The sequence below is a fragment of the Urocitellus parryii genome, chromosome 7 (genome assembly GCF_045843805.1).
Source record: "Urocitellus parryii isolate mUroPar1 chromosome 7, mUroPar1.hap1, whole genome shotgun sequence".
Taxonomy (NCBI): Eukaryota; Metazoa; Chordata; class Mammalia; order Rodentia; family Sciuridae; genus Urocitellus; species Urocitellus parryii.
Window position 1 is genome coordinate 130,280,282 of NC_135537.1, and position 16,217 is coordinate 130,296,498.

A 16,217-nucleotide genomic window follows, 5' to 3' on the forward strand; every position below is an offset into this window, starting at 1 on the left:
TTTTTTCATAGGGTTATTGTAAGGATGAAACGATAACATGTAAAAAGTGCACTGCATACCATTGGACCTCATCTTAGGGAGTCCTCTCCTTTCTCTTCCTCCTTGAGGGCATGCCCTTGTTGAGCACAAAGCAGGCACCCACTGGAGGTCAATGTGATATCCTAGATTTACTGGATCCTCAGCAACGTTTGGGTGAACAGAACTACTCGTTTCCTTAGGCTCCGGGGACCATCCCTCTTTTCACATGTGATCAGCTGCCCCTGGTTTTGCGAAGGATTTGCAATCCACGCGTCTCCTCTGTGCGCAGCTGGTGGCAGGTGCGTGGGCGTGAGCGGGGCGGGGCGAGGCGACATCTATTCCTGGCCGCTCCCTACCGGGGGCTGGGGGTTGTGTGTGGATAATTCAATCCCCGTGGGACTCAGCGTCTGGCCTCACCCGCGGCTCGGCGGATTGGCTGACAGTCTCAGCCTGCCCCCGCCCTCGGTACCCCTCCCGCGTCCCAGGTGGCTCAGGCCCCTGTGGTGATCTCTGTTTACGGAGAGGACCTGTCCAAGTTGGGCTCCATCTCTGCAGTCGCTCCATTCCGGGGCCCCGCCCGCCCGGGAAGCGGGGAGAAAACCCGGTCGAGCTTCCCCTCCCCCCACAGCCTAGAGAGGTCGGGTAAGGCGAAAGGGTGTGTGTGGGAGGGAGCGCCCGCGGCTTGGGGGATCCAGCTGTTCCCCAACCCGGTTCCCTTCGAGCACCCAGGAGTTCTGTCCCTAGGCCTGTTTCCCTCACCCACGCTCTGGGTGACGTGCCCACCCTGGGAGAGCAGCCGGAGAACGGATCTCAGGAATGCTAGCTCCTAAGAGGACGCTCAGGAGCGGAGACCTCGCTCACAGTTGTTTCCCCACCCCTACAGACGGTGATGACCCCCGAGCCGCCTGGACCCCCGGACGGGGGCTGGGGCTGGGTGGTGGCGTTTTCGGCCTTCGCGGTGAATGGGCTCTCCTACGGGCTCTTACGCTCCCTGGGCCTTGCTCTCCCTGACCTCGCCGAGCATTTTGACCGAAGCGCCCAGGACACTGCGTGGGTCAGCGCCCTGGCCTTGGCCATGCAGCAAGCAGCCAGTGAGGGAGGGCCCAAGGTGGGGGGTGGGAAGAGGGTATAGGAACTGTGAGTATAGTGATGGGAGATCCAATTAATTACTAGACAACTTGAGAATGAGCGACTGATTATGGAAACCAAGTTCTAGAAGAGTGGGACTTGAGGTCAAGGGGAGGAGCTATTAGACCCAGGGAGGAGTTTGAGGCCAAGCAAATAGCCAATGAGAAGTGTTGGAGAGAGTTTGGGGGTCCAGGAGCGTGTCTTCCGTTGATTTCGACCCCTTTTAGGCCCAGTGGGCAGCGCTCTGAGCACACGTTGGGGGGCGCGCCCGGTGGTGATGGTTGGGGGAGTCCTTACTTCGCTGGGTTTCGTCTTATCGGCTTTCGCCCGAAGTCTGCTGCACCTCTACCTCGGCCTGGGCCTCCTCGCTGGTGAGGGGAGTGGCATGACCCGGGGTGATGATCAGGGGTGATGGTGGGGATAGGACTTTCTTGGGAATTGGGATAACGAATGAGGTGGGGGGGGGGCTTCTGCAAGAAGCACGGCTGGGAATGCTGGGGCAGGCATCCCTGGAACCTGCCTTAATCTCACTTTATCTATTCGCAGGCGCTGGCTGGGCTCTGGTGTTTGCCCCTGCCCTCGGTACCCTCTCCCGTTACTTCTCTCGCCGTCGGGTCTTGGCTGTGGGACTAGCACTCACTGGCAACGGGGTTTCCTCCCTGTTTCTGGCGCCTGCCTTGCAGCTCCTCCTTGACACATTCGGCTGGAGGGGCGCTCTGCTCCTCCTTGGCGCTGTCACATTCCACCTCACCCCTTGTGGCGCCCTGCTGCGACCCCTGTCCCTCCCTGGCGACCCCAAGGCTCCACCCCTCAACCCTCTAGCTGCCCTCGGCTTGGGTCTCTTCAAGCATCGGGCCTTCTCAGTTTTTGCTCTGGGTACAGCTCTGATTGGGGGTGGGTACTTCGTCCCCTACGTGCACTTGGCCCCACACGCTTTAGACCGAGGCCTGGGGGGATACGGGGCAGCTCTGGTGGTGGCCGTGGCTGCAGTGGGGGATTCGGGTGCCCGACTGGTCTGTGGGTGTCTGGCGGACCAGGGCTGGGTGCCCCTTCCGCGGCTGCTGGCACTGTTTGGAGCTCTGACAGGGCTGGGGCTGCTGGCAGTGGGACTGGTGCCGGCGGTGGGGAGCGAAGACGACTGGGGGGGCCCCCTGCTGGCTGCAGCTGGGACCTACGGACTTAGCGCTGGAAGTTATGCCCCCCTAGTTTTTGGTGTGCTCCCGGGGCTGGTGGGCATCGGAGGTGTGGTGCAGGCCACTGGGCTGGTGATGATGCTGATGAGCCTCGGGGGACTCCTGGGCCCTCCCCTGTCAGGTAAGGGCCTGAACCAGCAGATCCACTCCCAACCGTCCTCTGCCCTTGGGATGCAAGACCTCTAAATTCCTTTACCCCTGTTCTCAGGCTTCCTAAGGGATGAGACAGGAAACTTCACCGCTTCTTTCCTCGTCTGTGGCTCTTTCATCCTCTTCGGCAGCTTCATCTACTTGGGGCTACCTAGGGCCCTCCCCTCCTGTCGTCCAACCTCACCTCCAGCTACCCCTCCCCCTGAGAGAGGGGAGCTGCTTCCGATGCCCCAGGTTGCCTTGCCACCCCCAGGAGGACCTCCCTCCACTCTGGACACCGATTGTTGATCATTTTCTTGTTTAAACCCCTCCCCCAATAAATAATTTTTATTTGATTTTTCTGAAAGCTCCAACTGTTGGCCATCCTAGAAGCCTGAAAATATTCTACTTTAAGATATCCCAAAAGGCTTTTGGAAAAAACAGGACCCCAGTTGGGGGTGGGGAAGGGTGTTTAGCTATCCAGTCAGTCCATTCCTCTTTGCCCAAATCCTTGCCATAACAGGGAGTCTTTGAGAAGTTGTCTGCAGTTCAGTTTGGGTGGGCTGGGGTGGGGGAAAAGATGCTTATGGATGCCACCTGCTCCATTTTTATTTACCTTGAATATCCAGACCTGGTGGAACAGTTCCAGCATTTCAATCTCCTTTTATTTTCCTGGGAAATATGAGAATCCTAGGTCCAAACTTCATCTCTATCAGCCTTTCTTCCCCCTCCTAAACAAGCTACCCTCCCACACACATACACTCTGTGATTTCACCATTCCCTTAATTTCTAAGCCCCAGGTGGGGAAGAGGTAGGTAAGTGGACAGGAGGGAGGAACTCAGGATCATCACAGCTCCTGGACACCTCCCCTCCCCTGCCCTGATTTCATAAGCCAACCCACACATGGGCCCTGGTTCTTTTTGCGGTTACAATTATTGTACGGTTTCCTTATTCAGTTTTATCTCAAACAGACACCTTTGCTTCTCAAACATCTGTCTTCAGAGAGGACACTTAGGAGGACACTAGAGTTCACATGTAAAACATGAGAAGTCTCTTGGCCTTTGATTTTCAGTTGATTCACAGCTTAATGGAGTAGGATCTCTGGATCCTTCAGAAAAGGTTGGGAGAGCAAATGAGAAGAAATGTAAGTCCTCAGCAAAATACCAAGGGTTGGCACACACATCGGAGGAGTCCCAGGCCTGCTCTGGGGCGAGAAAGGGATCAAGAATCTTAAGGCACTGTGGTTCTGTGGATGCCTCCTTTGGGCAGGAGAAAATCTGGAGCTGTCAAGATCTGGCTTTTGGGGACTATCTCTTAGTGGAATTCAGTCCTCTCCCAGCCCCTCCTTCGTGGGCAGGGGGACTTTGGTATCCACTGCCTCTATTACAAGGTCCTGAGGCCTGGTAGTAGGAGCTGAAAAGCAGGAGAAGAAGTGGGGCAGAGTGATGAGAACTGCACTCCCTGCAAGAAGGAAGGTCCCAGCCACCACAAAAGAAGCTGTGTAGTTGCCTGTCACATCTCGGAGGTAGCCTAGATCCAAGAGAGAAAAAGAATACACATGAGTGATCTGTTCGCTGGGGCTGACAGCTCATTCCCCCTTTATTAAAAAAAAAAAAAAAATTAATATTTATTTTTTAGTTTTTCGGTGGACACAACATCTTTGTTTGTATGTGATGCTGAGGATTGAACCCGGGCCGCACACATGCCAGGCGAGTGCGCTACCGCTTGAGCCACATCCCCAGCCCTCAGACCCCTTTTTTGGGTGAAGGAAAGGTGCATAATATTACAGAAATCAAAACTCCCAAGGTAGACCAGATGAATGTGAGAATTCTATTTTCCCTAAGGGCCTCAAAGGTAATTTGAACCGCCTGTGTGCCTTTAGAAAGAATCTCCAAACCAGCCCATGAAGATTTGATAAGCCAGATTATGTCAGGCATACCTGTAGGTTTCTTTCTGGCAATTGTAGCCGTTCCACATCTTCAGTTAATAGTTAAGAGGGAATGTTAAAGTCATAAGGTTCCTGAATCTTGAGCCTGGAGTACTTTGACCAGAGTACTCAGACACATGGCCTGGGGCCCAGTAAGACAAAGGAAAATGGAAGACACTGGAATGTTATATAGGTCCAGATCTGGCCATATCCTCTGAAAACCCAGGCTGTTAGCTCCATACCAAGATTTCCACTTAACTCCTCTTTGTCTTTCCAGTTAGAACTTCCCAGCCCCAATTTCTCTACCCTATGGACCCATATCAAGTCTGCTATGATTGGTCATGCAGGCTGTGAACTGTACCATACCAGAGGACAATATTCACATACACATGATGGGAATAGTTCCTTCCCCCGACTGTGCAACATGGCAGCCCTTGCCCACCTGGCAACCCCATTCCCCTTACCTGACAGAGGAGCCCCCAGTAGCCCCCCGATGCTCTCTACCATCTGCACCAGTCCTAGGCCACAGTAAATCCTTCCAGTCCCCACCAGTTCAGGCAGCACGGAGAAGGCCACTGGGGTCAGGGCTCCTGATGTGAAGCCATAGGCCACGGCCAGAACCACTAGGGCTGTGGGAGCCTGAGCCACAGGGAACAGGGTCAGTGATACCCCAGTCAGGGTGGTCCAAAGCATCAGAAGCCGTGCCACAGGCCCTGGGACTGCATCTCCCAGCCACCCAGAGGCCACACGCCCTACAAGGTCAGAAATAGCAGCCACAGAGAGTAGAAAGGCAGCAGATAGTGGGTCCCAATCCAGGTCTTGGAGATGGGCCACCAGGTGGACATAGGGTATGAAGTAGCCAGTGTTGATCAGGGTGAGGGCAACAGTGTAACGGAGGAAGGGGCCATGATGGAGGAGGGAGGTGAGTTGGGCTGCAGGGCCACCCATAACTGTGTCCTCAGTCAGGGATAGTGGGCGGAGGAGAGCACCACATGCCACCAGGTGGAGGGAGAGGGCAGATACCAGCAGTAGAGCCCCCCGCCAGGCATAGTAGTTGAGTAGCCACTGGAAGAGGGGGGCAAATGCAAAAGAGGAGAGGCCCACTCCTGTCAGTGCCAGCCCTGTGGCCAGGGATCGACGACGAGAGAAGTAACGGGACAGGCAGGCCAGGGTCGGAGTGAAGGTCAAGGCCCAGCCAGAGCCTGTCAAAAAGGAAGAAATGGGGGTTGAGAACTTTTGTGGAGCTCAGGAAACCCAGTAATCCCAACAGTGCTCAGCAGCAGAATATAGCCTTTGTTCTGGGGTCCCACAGACCTGGATGTAGTCCTAGTTTTGACAGTTTCTAGCTGTGTGACCCCATGTGTTTTACTTACTCTCCCAGCCTCAATTTCCTCATCTGCAAAATGGGGTTGCTACACTTTATGGGACTGGGGGAGGACTAGAGATAATGTTTGTAAAATAAGTAGCACAGAACTTTGGAGTTAGACCCCTGCTCTACCATTTCTGGCCATGTAATGTTACTTTGCCAAGTTGCGTAAGCTTTGAAAGTCTTTCTTTGTACATAGGCTAATGATATTCATTTCAGACACAGTGCCCAGAACAATTTTACAGAAATCCTCCAGTCCCTCTAGCCTTGGGCTTGCACATACATTCTTGGATTCATTATCTTTGACTTTCCAATTTCCCCACCATGTTAACCAACTTAGTCATTCTCTTAAGAATTCCCTTCAGGGCACAAGTGCTACTCAAACTTTCCCTCAACATTCTCCCTAAACTTTTTGAAAGGAGCAGGAAAAAGGTGAAAATCCAGTGGCCAAAGACCCAAGTATATGACTCTCCTGTCCTTGCCCAGGGTCTCACCTGAGAGCAGTCCAATACTCAGGTATAGGTGGGTCAAGGAGGTAGCAAATGAAGCGAGCAGCATACCCAGCGAGGCCAAGATGCCCCCAGTCATCACCACAGGCCTGGGCCCGAACTTCGTGCTCAGGGCACTGCCTATGGGGCCTGGGGAAGGGGAAAGGGTTCTGTGAGGACTCAGGCGTCCTTCCCTAGCATCCTCCACACCCCTTCTTCTTCCCCTTTCGGTTCCTGTAACCCCTTTCTCTTTCGAGGGTGAGGGTCACAGGACACCGGACCGGGCTCAGCACTCACTCCCAAACTGCTGCACCGCGATTCCAATGGAGGCGATCCAGGAGACGCGCGCTGCCTGCTCCTCAAACGCCGCCACAAACTCCACGAAGAAGACTCCGAAAGAGCGAAGCACCCCGAACACCAGTGCCGACTGGAAGAAGGCTGAGAGCACCACCATCCATCCCCAGCCCCCATCGGGGGGCTCGGCCCCACGAGCCATCTGGGTAGGAACAGGGCTGCCGCCACTAAGAGCCAGCCCCTGCAGGAGCCGGGCTCTAGACTTCCACCAGTGTATGCCCACCCTGCTGGGAGGCTCGGAACCAAACGCGGGGTGGGGTGCAAAATCGGGTAAAGAGAAAGGTACAGATCAGGCGGCGTGAGGCGCCTGCGCCTTTTCCCAAGGGGTACGGTCTTAGTGAGGCGGGGGAGGGGGGAGACCAGGCCCGTGCTAGCCTCGGTCACAAGCGCACGGAGGCGCAGCCCGGCTGGCCTGCAGCTGAGGGTCCAGGAAAGGGCCAATTCGTTAGTGGCGGGCCCCCAAACGTTCGATTAGGGACCAGGAGGTGGAAATGGAGACGCGCACCGGCCTGGGTATGAATTATCTTTGGGGATGTCTACACCTGGTCAAGCGGGCCAACATCCAATCCCTAGCTAGCCAACGAGGACGCAGGACTCCAGAGCAGGGGGTGGGGCCAGAAGGCTTGGGCGGGACTTAGAGCATTGTTCCGGACGGGCAGTGAGTGGGGCGCATGCGTAAGGAGGGTCCTGAAGCGACTGACTGGATACAGCCACACGTGATGCAGGGACCTACCGCGGGGATGCAGCGGTCCCCTGCTCATGGTGTGGGCCGAGTCATCCGCATTTCAGCACCAAAACCCGCACGTAAGGACTGGTGGTGGGCAAACTGGTTCTGGAGAGGCAAGCACTCACTTGTTTTTGAGGAATGCCAGACCCACGTGGGGTTCCAGAGGACAGGTTATAAAATTCAAAATAACTCGAAGGAGTGCCACCGTTAACGCAGCTCCCCAAATCGAGATGGCTGGATTTATGAGAGGTTCAAGGGCCAACGGAAAAGAGACGGGGAATGGGTTGTTGGACTCCTGGCATTCATTTCTGTGATGATAACACTTTTCTGTTCCCACTAACAGGAAACCTTGGGTCACAGAGACCAAAAATAACTGAAGAGAGGAAGGGCGGCTGTAAAGTCACATAGGGCTCCACCAACACCACCTACCCCTTCCTCAGCGGGGCTGGAACCTTTTCTTCTGCCCTCTAGTAACAGCTATGTCCTAACCATATTTTTTGAACTCAAGGTGGGATAAAGAGAAGTTATGACCCCGGCAACTGGAGCAATCAGCTTTTCTTACCCCACCAGTACTCAGGCCCCCTGTGAGCACCCCCTAGTCCTCCCCAGACTCCACAGCATTAACGTCTTGGACTTCAGTTCCTTCCTCAAGCTCTGGAGGACCCCCGACCTGGGTTCCCTGGGCTCAAAGAGTTCATACCCAGCAGGATATGGTGGCACAGGCCTGTAATCTCAGCCATTCTGGAGGCTGAAGCAGGAGGATTAGGAGATCCAAGCCAGCTTCAGCAATTTAGCCCTAAGCAGTACAACTGAATTAAACCCCCAGTACAAACAAACAAACAAACAACAACAACAAAAATCCCACCTAGACTAGTGGGGAAAAGAAACAAACAGGCAAAGAAGAAGAGGGGAATGAGGTGGGGAGACTGTGTAGCTTTTGATTTCACATATGGAAAATAATCATACCAGAATTCTTACCTCTGTGTGTGTGTGTGTATGAATATGTATTCAAACTATTGATGGGGAATATGCTAGTTGGTGTGGTCATATATAAGTGGTTAAGAACTCAGTCTTTAGAATCAAACTGGTTCCAATCTTGACTTTATCATTTATTAACTTGGTCAAGATATTGGTTTTCCCATCTGTAAGTTAGGCTATTTTTTAATGGTTGTCAGGGGGGTTAAATTAGAAAATTCATGCACTAAAATGCTTAGTTTAGGGCACACCATGTAGCAGGTGAAAGTAATATTAGCTGGTCTTCTTTTCAATAGGGCATAGAGGGAAGTGAAGCTGCAGAGGGAAGTGAAGGAAGGATTTAGTTTTTTTTTTTTTTTTTTTTTCCAGGTCTGGGTATTAAAAGATTAAGAAACACAACCACATCCTGTAAATGTTGGAGGCAAATCAGGGGCCATGTTATCTGACTTTTATCACAGATAAGGACTTTTAAGACAGAAGGCAGGGATAATATCAGAATTTGTGACCATTCTGCCTGAGGGCCAGACCAGAGCTATGCACCCAGGACACACACAGAACGGGAAAAAGTAGGAGAGGCACATGCTCGGGACACTGGATAGACTTCCAAGATACCACTGCTGGGAGACAAAGGTGGAGTTGGCATGCTGGCTCTTAACTACACAGCCTTCTCACTGCCACCTCCTGTTGTCCTTGGGATCCAAGTCCCAACCATTTTCCTTAGTGGTGGTGGGGTGTCCCAAGCATTAATATCCCCAGCACAAACGCACCCCTCAACCTATTGGTATTACTAGTGGCTTCCTAGTTTCTCCCTGCTGCCTCTGCACCTCAGGCAGGAAGTGACTTCAGACCAGCAGGATGCAGGTGGCTCCGGAGAAACTTCATGAAGTCACTGGTTCCTACACAATGAGCCGGAAGGCAAGGGCAGAACAAGGACCATTTAAGATGTGTGGTGGGATGAAACAGTGAAATGAGCACAGAATCCAAATATTATTTAAGAGGGAAGAAATCTCTTTCCAATCCCCAGGTCCCCTGAGGCAAGAACCCAGAACACAACAGATAGACTCAGAGGCTTCTTTATTCCAAGGATCAGATCTTGAAAGAGCTAATATCTCCACCCCCAGGCACTTTCAACCTGCTCATCCCATCTGCTAAAACAGAGATTATGGTTTCTTTTTACATGTCTCCTCTTGCTTTCCCTCTTCTTCAATTCTTCAATGAGGTGATGGGGTTTAAGATAGACTTAGGGAGAATAGCTTTCTCACTAGTCCCCAAGTGACAGCAACTAGTATTGATCTATCTTGAGGAAGTTCCACCCCCCCCCCAATTCAGAAGTGCTTTTTACCCTCCATCCATGTCCTATAATCAAATAGGTCCCAGGGTTACAAGGGCCAAGACTATAAATCAGGGATTCAGAGTATTATTCAACATTCCAGACAGTTTCTAAGAGGCTACCCCATCCATAACTTTTCCCCTACTTGGTCAACACTGGAAACTTCAGCACTTAATCAACCTCTTAATCCTACCTGGCAACTTGGTCAACTAGAAGGGGCTTGAACTCATCAGTCAACCAGTTTTACTCTCAAATCTCCAATCCCAACAACAATTGCAATCATAATTCCAAACTACAATAAACCCAGAATGGAACTCAGCCTCTTTCCTCTTCCTGTGGAAGGTTCTAATGCACTCACTGGTTCCAGACAGGAATGCAGTGATGGGAAGACAAGATCACAGATCCAGCTTTTCTAAGGTAAGAAAGTTACCAAACACCTGTGACTTAAAGAGACAAAGACGTTTCTGGAATCTGGACACTTGCCAGAAGATGTCCAAAACCCATTAAAGAAAGAAGGGGTTCATCTCAGTATAGAGAACCCCAAGGAACATTCAAACCTAGATACCTCTACAGTAATGGGTGGGTCACAACTCTATAGTCAAGGTAAAGTTTCATATTTCTCCCCTAGGTCACAATATTCTTAGAGACTGGTAGAATCAGAAAAGGTCATATGATCTCTGACAAGAAATTTCAGATCTTTCTCCCATGGAGGAGGGATCAACTCAGTGCTAAGAACTGGCCGTAGTGAGAGAATTATGAATTCAATTCAAAGCCTTGGGTGGGCTCTGTTGTGACAGATGAATGCAGGGCAGCCAAACCCAGGTGATTGGATTGGTGAGACAGTGTAGGTTCTGAACCATCTTGAAGTAAAGACTACTGGCCTCTACTTAAAGTGATTTAGGATCCAATCTCCCACCCCGCAACTTTCAGGAAGCATTTGTTACCTCCGTTTTAGGCTCATCATAAAGGTTCCTATCACCCATGAAAAGAAAGAAAAGACTATATCTAATTCTAGCCTGCTAGAGCATCTCAGAGTCCAGAATACCAGAGAGGGTTCCAGACCCAATTCCATAATCCCACATGTTCCTAGGGCTTGCCCTAGAATGAATAAAGGTTCCAGACCTAGAATTGGAGGAGCAGGGAATGGAGTCTCCCTTTCTCCATTTTAAACAAACCAACATCAAACAAACAGGAAAAAGAACAATTGTAAAGATAAAAGCTATGACAATAACAATATAAAAACACTCAAGCCAAAGGAGAGAGCCAAGTGCTAATAATCTCTGCCAGCAGAGCTGTGACTTCACATTCTATGTTTCTGGTCACTTTTGATCACACTTGTGGCATAGGGAAGTGGGAAATGCAACAGAATGAAGGCCCTGGTGCTACCCAAAGGCTGCAATAAATTATATTTACAGATAAACCAAATGAGGTGGGGACTGCAGGTGGGGGCTCTTCCCTTAAGGAAACCAGGCCTCCAATGTCTCCCTGACCCCAGCCTCTAGTTCGACAATCTGGATTGTGGGGAAGAGGTTTTGACCAGCAAAACAGAGGCAGATCTAGCCTGGATCTGCCACTCCTGCTCTCCCCAGCAAGAAATTAAGGTGGCAGCAGTTTCTGATACCAGAGTGGTCTTGCACACCCCCATACCAAGACGAACAGGGAAGCCAGGTCCAAGCTTGGGGACTTCCTGGGCCCTGGGGAGCGAGTGGGGTCTGGGGCACTCAGCTAAGGCCCCCCCAGGATGTGGTAGTGTACTTTGGTGTTCGTAGCAGCCCCGTGTTTCTGGCGCAGATGCAACCGCAGCTGACTCTTGTGCCGGAAATGCAGGCCGCACGGGTCGCACTGTGGGAGGACAACTGAGTCAGGTCTCACCCATTCCAAAACCATCTTTTAGGTGTTGGGCAAAGGGAAACGGTCCAGCTCTCTATAGAAAATTAGCGCTTTGGCCTTCACATCCTCCCAAATCCTCAGGGGATCCCGGGAGATAGACCCTGATTTATTTTAGCAAAGGTTTTCCCACCCGTTAATCCCTCTCTGGAAAATGAAGAAGCGCAATCCCTACTTCGGCCTCCGCCTCTTATTCACTAGGACTCTTAGTTTCCAAGAGATCTAAGGGTAGAAAGGTCCCTCCTCTCAGAGCTCCGCCCCTAGGTGAACGGAAGGTAATTCTAAGGGTTGGCCATGCTGGATACCCACATGGTAAGGCTTCTCTCCAGTGTGGATGCGGACGTGACTCTTGAGGGTCTGTAGGTGGCGGAAGCGAGTTCCGCAGGTGGGACAAGGATAGGGCTTCTCTCCGGTGTGGATCAGCACGTGGGCGCGCAGGTGCGCCACCTGGGAGGGGAGGAGACTTCAGATCACCTTTGGGAGGGGCAGAATTCTCTCCACCCCGCCCTCTAACCTTTGAACCCTCTCTGCAGGGGTTGGCTTCGTACCTGTACAAAGCGCGAACCGCAAGTCTCACACTTGTAAGGTTTCTCTCCCGAATGGATGCGGCTGTGCGTTTTCAGGTTAGCTGGTCGGTTAAAACGGGCTCCACAGATGGAGCAATGATAGGGCTTCTCCCCTATAAACAGGGAGGAAGAGAAGTCAGGGACATTGCCTTAAAAACAGTGGTGGGCACGAAAGCCAAATCCCTTTCCTCTCCTACCTGTGTGCACAGTACGGTGACTGGCCAAGTTGCCTTTGTAGCGGAAGGCAGACCGGCAGAGCTGACACTTATAGGGTTTGTCCTCGTCCCTGGGAGCCAAGGGGTCCAGCCCCGAAGAGCATCCAGCCACAGCCTCACAGTTCTGGCAGCCGAAAAACTCACTTCCTGGGAAAGGTGAGTGAGGGTAGTGAGCAATGACGACCATAGTTACTAATTGAGGGCTTCTTGGGTAGGAGTGAATCCTCAAACCCAACAACAGTAAGTAGGTAAGGTGTTCTTTTCTTCCAATTCACTGTGAAGGATTCTGGGACACATTTGACAAAGGCCATAAAATCTTACTCTACATTTGATTCCAGAGCACTCTGCTAATTTCTTCAATAGTGGTGACAGTAGGTGGAAGCCCCTACTAGTAGGCAGAGGTTTTGGTTTCATCTATATTGCACCAGTCTGGATGACAGTCCACCAGCAAGACACTGTCAAAGTCTGGACAGACTACTCAACCCTAAATAGGGATAGGCCCGAAATTCCCAAACTTTGCTACTCATTGGAAGCACTTGGGGAGCTTTAAAAATTACTGATTTCCCCCGCTAAAAAAAGTTCTATGATGATGTAAAAAAAAAAAAAATTACTGATCCCCACTTCTAGACTTTCTGATTTCTGGGTGTGACCTGGGAGTTTTAAAACTTTCCCACGTAATTTTAATTTGCAATAAAGTTTAGGGGGCTGGGGATATGGCTCAGCACCACATACAAACAAAGATGTTGTGCCTGCCGAAAACTAAAAAATAAATATTAAAAAAAATTCTCTCTCACTCTCTCTCTCTCTCTGTCTCCCACTCTCTCTTAAAAAAAAAAATAATAAAGTTTAGGAACCACCAGAATAGATGTCTCCTGAGTCCTTTTAACCCAGACTGGCCTGGTATAGTCATAGAAGAAAAACTGGAAAAGAGGAGCTCTTACCTGGTGGTGGACAGGGCCGCTCAGAGGGTGATCCAGTAGTCTCTTGAACCCGGGATGTGAAGAGATAGGGGGCACTGACTGGAATTCCACATTTGAACTGCCTAGCGGCAGTAGTTGGAGAAAGCCTGAGCAGATAGGCCCATAGAAGAGGTTAGGAGAGATTATACATAGAGACATTCTCTCCAAGAGAACTTGGAGTCAAAGGCCTATCCTCTGATGGTGAGCTAATATTAATCAATGAGCCACATTCATGGCCCTGTCAAAGTCCCTCCCCACTGAGTTACCCTGATCTCTAGTCAATTCCCAAAGGTGGACTAGTATCTTTGAAAGGGACCTCCCATCTCCCTGCCTACTGATAACACAGGCTGGCCTCTACAAAGTCTTGGAATTCTAGATCGCGTACCTGTTATGGGAACCAGGGATGGGTCCTTCTTCACTGCTGCTGTTGTTGGAGGCCTCATCTCCGCTGGGGAGTCTCACTTGGGGGCAAGGTTGACCAGAACTACTCTCCCCAATCAGGCTCCCTGCTTGGGAAGCCTGAGAGTTTAGCACGATGAACTTGTACTTTTTCCAGTTGCAGGCCTTGGGGTCTGGGCTGACTGGACTTGGGGGGCCTTGATTGCAGCTTCGAGATTCAGTAGGTGGGTCTGGGTGCCCTTCAGAGCACCTGGGACTGCCTGGTGGAGGGGCTGTTGTGAGTGTGGGGGGTTCTGCCTCCAGGGGTCGCAGGGAGATGCCTAGAGGTTCACAACTGGAAAAAAAAAAAACGTGATGGACATTAGTTCTATTTCCTAATTTTGCCTTTGCCATTGATACCTGGGGCGCCACCTCACCCAGGAAGGACACAGAATCATGATTCCCTTACCTAGCCTGGATGAAGCGGTGGCATGCCTGAACTACATGTTCCATCTGCAAGTAGGTGGCAGCCGCAAGGACAGCGGGTGCAGTGGTGGGAGAGAGGCGCAGGCGCGAAGTGTACATGAAGTCCAGAAGAGGAGCGAAGCCTCTAGCTTCGGGGCCCCCGGGCAGGGAGAGTACGTCCACCCCTACTCCTGCTCGGCCCCGGAAAATTGAATAGAAGAAGCCACTGGAGAGAGGACAGATAGGTCATGTTAGACCAAGGGACACACGCGCTGCTTTAGAAAACCCCTTCCTTTAGAAATCCCGCTTCCCCACTATTATACCCTGTTTAGTTCTGGGACTCGCCCCTCTTTTTCCAGCAAGGTTTGGGTTTGAATTTCCACTCTATGGCCTATGGCTCCACCCCTTTCCCCATTTGGTCCCCACTAGCCCCAACCCTCGAACCTGCAGGCGATAAGAACCGCCTTGTGTGCTCGAAGGGGTTGCCCGCCAACCAGCAGCGTGACGTCAGTGAGGATCCCGCGCAGGCGCAGCTCGTTCAAATTGCCCAGCACGTCGGAGGAGTGGCGGGTGAATTCGCGGACGTAGCCGAGCGCTCCGTCTGGGGCAGTGGTGGAACCCATAGCGACGCAGGCCTGTGGATGCGGTGGAAAGAGCTCAGGGATTCTGCAGTCTTAAGACACCTTCCCTTCTCTGCTTGTCTTTTCTCCCAAGGTGCTGCTAGAGCCAGGTTCACCATCTCCGGGCCCCAGCACACGAAGCCTCACTTAATTCGTCTCGTTAATTCTGTCCTCAACCACATCGTCGCTGACTTCCAGAGAGCTAGATCCCAGAGCGCTTGGAACGAGTTGAAGTTTCCCCACCGCTGCGTCGATGGAGAGCGTGCGAAATATCGCGCACAGAGCCTTTGGTTGGATTCCTTGTGTCCCTCCACAACCTACCTCTCTTTGCTTCTTGGCGCGCCTAGATCTTAAGTGCTTGACCCGGCCTGGGGACTCCAGAAAAGCTGCCCTCCAAATCCCAGTTGAAACTCCCTCCTACGAACCGCAGATTTCTGCTACTCCTATACAGTCCCCATCCTAGTAAAGTGCAATTTCTGGGACTCAGGCTCCCTACTATCAATAAGCCCCAACCCTCTTTGGCGTCCCAGGATTCCGGCTCCCTCAGTGTCTCCTTCTTACCCCCGTCCCGCAGGGGCTGCGGCTTCTCTTCTCAAGGGGGGGGGGGCGGGGTCTCTCTCGGCCTCGGCTCCTTTATCCCTCCGGGATGTCGGGGGCGGGGGTGGAGGTGGGGTGAACGCCTGGGTCTGTATCCTTCCTTCCTCCCTGGCTCTCCAGATGGGGAACCTGGGGCGGGGTCTCCGTCTCTAAGGCGGGACCTCAGAAACACCAGGTGATCCTAACGTGGGGATTTGGGGGGGCCTCTAATAGTAAGAATTGAGGATGTGGGTGTTGGAACTGGGGAGATTAGGGATGTCCAGGATGGGAAATAATAGAGGCTCTGGGTAATCGGAGGACCGGGACAGCGAAAATTGGTGTATTGGCTTTTGGAAGAAGGTGTCACATCACGACTCCCCCTTCCGATGTACTATGTTAAGGGTGAAAAGGGGGACACCAGGTTTGGGGGAGGCCCTAGTGGTCTTCCGTGGGGTCTCAGATAGTGGAAGGGTGTGGTGTGAATGACAGGCTCCTTTGGCAGGGCCCACAAAAAGGGGGGCTCTGACCGGGCCGGGTAGGGAGAGGGCGGATATGATTTCTAGTTCGTTTCCTTCCATTGTCCTGAGACCGGACGGCTCCGCCAGCTGCTTCCCCTCGAGGAGGTGGGGAAAGCCCCGGGTGGGGGCCGAGAGACGCTCAGGAGACCTAGGCGTCCGGCGTCCCGCCCCAACTCTCTTCTGAGTCCTTTTAGGGATTCAGAGAGACCGACTCCCGCCCAAAGCCCGCTCGCTTGCTGTCCCCTAGTCCCAGCTCAATAGGTCCTCGAGCACCCGCCGGTCGGCTACGCTTTGAGGCTGGCGGGACGCCGGGGTCCAGCGCGGCAAGTAGGCGAAGATCGGCAATGTCTGACTCTTTCCACGAGGGGGCGGACGAGCACTAGCCTCGCCTCGCCCCG

General features: G+C 52.3%; 3 protein-coding genes across 7 annotated transcripts; 1 reads left to right on the forward strand and 2 right to left on the reverse strand.

Annotated features, from left to right (window-relative positions):
• The first annotated feature begins 245 nt into the window (after window positions 1–245).
• Window positions 246–2,824, forward strand: Slc16a11 (solute carrier family 16 member 11). Of its 4 annotated transcripts, none has more exons than XM_026382278.2 (5): window positions 246–317; window positions 902–1,109; window positions 1,374–1,517; window positions 1,693–2,460; window positions 2,548–2,824. In XM_026382278.2, the coding sequence occupies exons 2-5, from the start codon at window positions 908–910 to the stop codon at window positions 2,775–2,777; spliced, it is 1,344 nt and encodes a 447-aa protein (XP_026238063.2). In that variant the 5' UTR covers window positions 246–317; window positions 902–907; the 3' UTR covers window positions 2,778–2,824. The 4 variants fall into 4 exon arrangements, with proteins under 4 accessions (XP_026238063.2, XP_026238062.2, XP_026238061.2 ...); XM_026382277.2 differs by lacking the exon at window positions 246–317 and adding an exon at window positions 467–655; XM_026382276.2 differs by lacking the exon at window positions 246–317 and adding an exon at window positions 570–660.
• Window positions 2,825–3,132: 308 nt separating this feature from the next.
• Slc16a13 (solute carrier family 16 member 13) lies at window positions 3,133–7,089 on the reverse strand. The gene is made up of 4 exons (XM_026382279.2): window positions 6,547–7,089; window positions 6,256–6,399; window positions 4,860–5,597; window positions 3,133–3,998 (listed from the first exon to the last, which is right to left on the reverse strand). Exons 1-4 carry the CDS (start codon window positions 6,743–6,745, stop codon window positions 3,793–3,795), a joined length of 1,287 nt encoding a protein of 428 aa, XP_026238064.1. The 5' UTR covers window positions 6,746–7,089; the 3' UTR covers window positions 3,133–3,792.
• Window positions 7,090–9,282: 2,193 nt separating this feature from the next.
• On the reverse strand, window positions 9,283–15,321 carry Bcl6b (BCL6B transcription repressor). 2 transcript variants are annotated; one of them, XM_026382280.2, is made up of 9 exons: window positions 15,287–15,321; window positions 14,550–14,740; window positions 14,110–14,331; window positions 13,648–13,995; window positions 13,245–13,369; window positions 12,286–12,450; window positions 12,071–12,201; window positions 11,832–11,969; window positions 9,283–11,477 (listed from the first exon to the last, which is right to left on the reverse strand). In XM_026382280.2, the coding sequence occupies exons 2-9, from the start codon at window positions 14,726–14,728 to the stop codon at window positions 11,361–11,363; spliced, it is 1,425 nt and encodes a 474-aa protein (XP_026238065.2). In that variant the 5' UTR covers window positions 14,729–14,740; window positions 15,287–15,321; the 3' UTR covers window positions 9,283–11,360. The 2 variants fall into 2 exon arrangements, with proteins under 2 accessions (XP_026238065.2, XP_026238066.2); XM_026382281.2 differs by having other exon boundaries at window positions 15,047–15,310.
• Between the last annotated feature and the right edge of the window lie 896 nt (window positions 15,322–16,217).

What these genes read in the sequence shown, in the direction of transcription:
- Slc16a11 (XM_026382278.2), top strand. Translation starts at nt 908, where the DNA reads ATGACCCCCGAGCCGCCTGGACCCCCGGACGGGGGCTGGGGCTGGGTG. An exon ending in CGGCCTGGGCCTCCTCGCTG is followed by an intron (nt 1,518 to 1,692) that starts GTGAGGGGAGTG and finishes ATCTATTCGCAG; the next exon opens with GCGCTGGCTGGGCTCTGGTG. An exon ending in CCTGGGCCCTCCCCTGTCAG is followed by an intron (nt 2,461 to 2,547) that starts GTAAGGGCCTGA and finishes CCCTGTTCTCAG; the next exon opens with GCTTCCTAAGGGATGAGACA.
- Slc16a13 (XM_026382279.2), bottom strand. Translation starts at nt 6,745, where the DNA reads ATGGCTCGTGGGGCCGAGCCCCCCGATGGGGGCTGGGGATGGATGGTG. An exon ending in CGCGGTGCAGCAGTTTGGGA is followed by an intron (nt 6,400 to 6,546) that starts GTGAGTGCTGAG and finishes CCCCTTCCCCAG; the next exon opens with GCCCCATAGGCAGTGCCCTG. An exon ending in ACTGGGGGCTCCTCTGTCAG is followed by an intron (nt 3,999 to 4,859) that starts GTAAGGGGAATG and finishes TCTTGGATCTAG; the next exon opens with GCTACCTCCGAGATGTGACA.
- Bcl6b (XM_026382280.2), bottom strand. Translation starts at nt 14,728, where the DNA reads ATGGGTTCCACCACTGCCCCAGACGGAGCGCTCGGCTACGTCCGCGAA. An exon ending in GCGGCCCTGTCCACCACCAG is followed by an intron (nt 12,451 to 13,244) that starts GTAAGAGCTCCT and finishes CACCTTTCCCAG; the next exon opens with GAAGTGAGTTTTTCGGCTGC. An exon ending in TCACCGTACTGTGCACACAG is followed by an intron (nt 12,202 to 12,285) that starts GTAGGAGAGGAA and finishes CCCTGTTTATAG; the next exon opens with GGGAGAAGCCCTATCATTGC.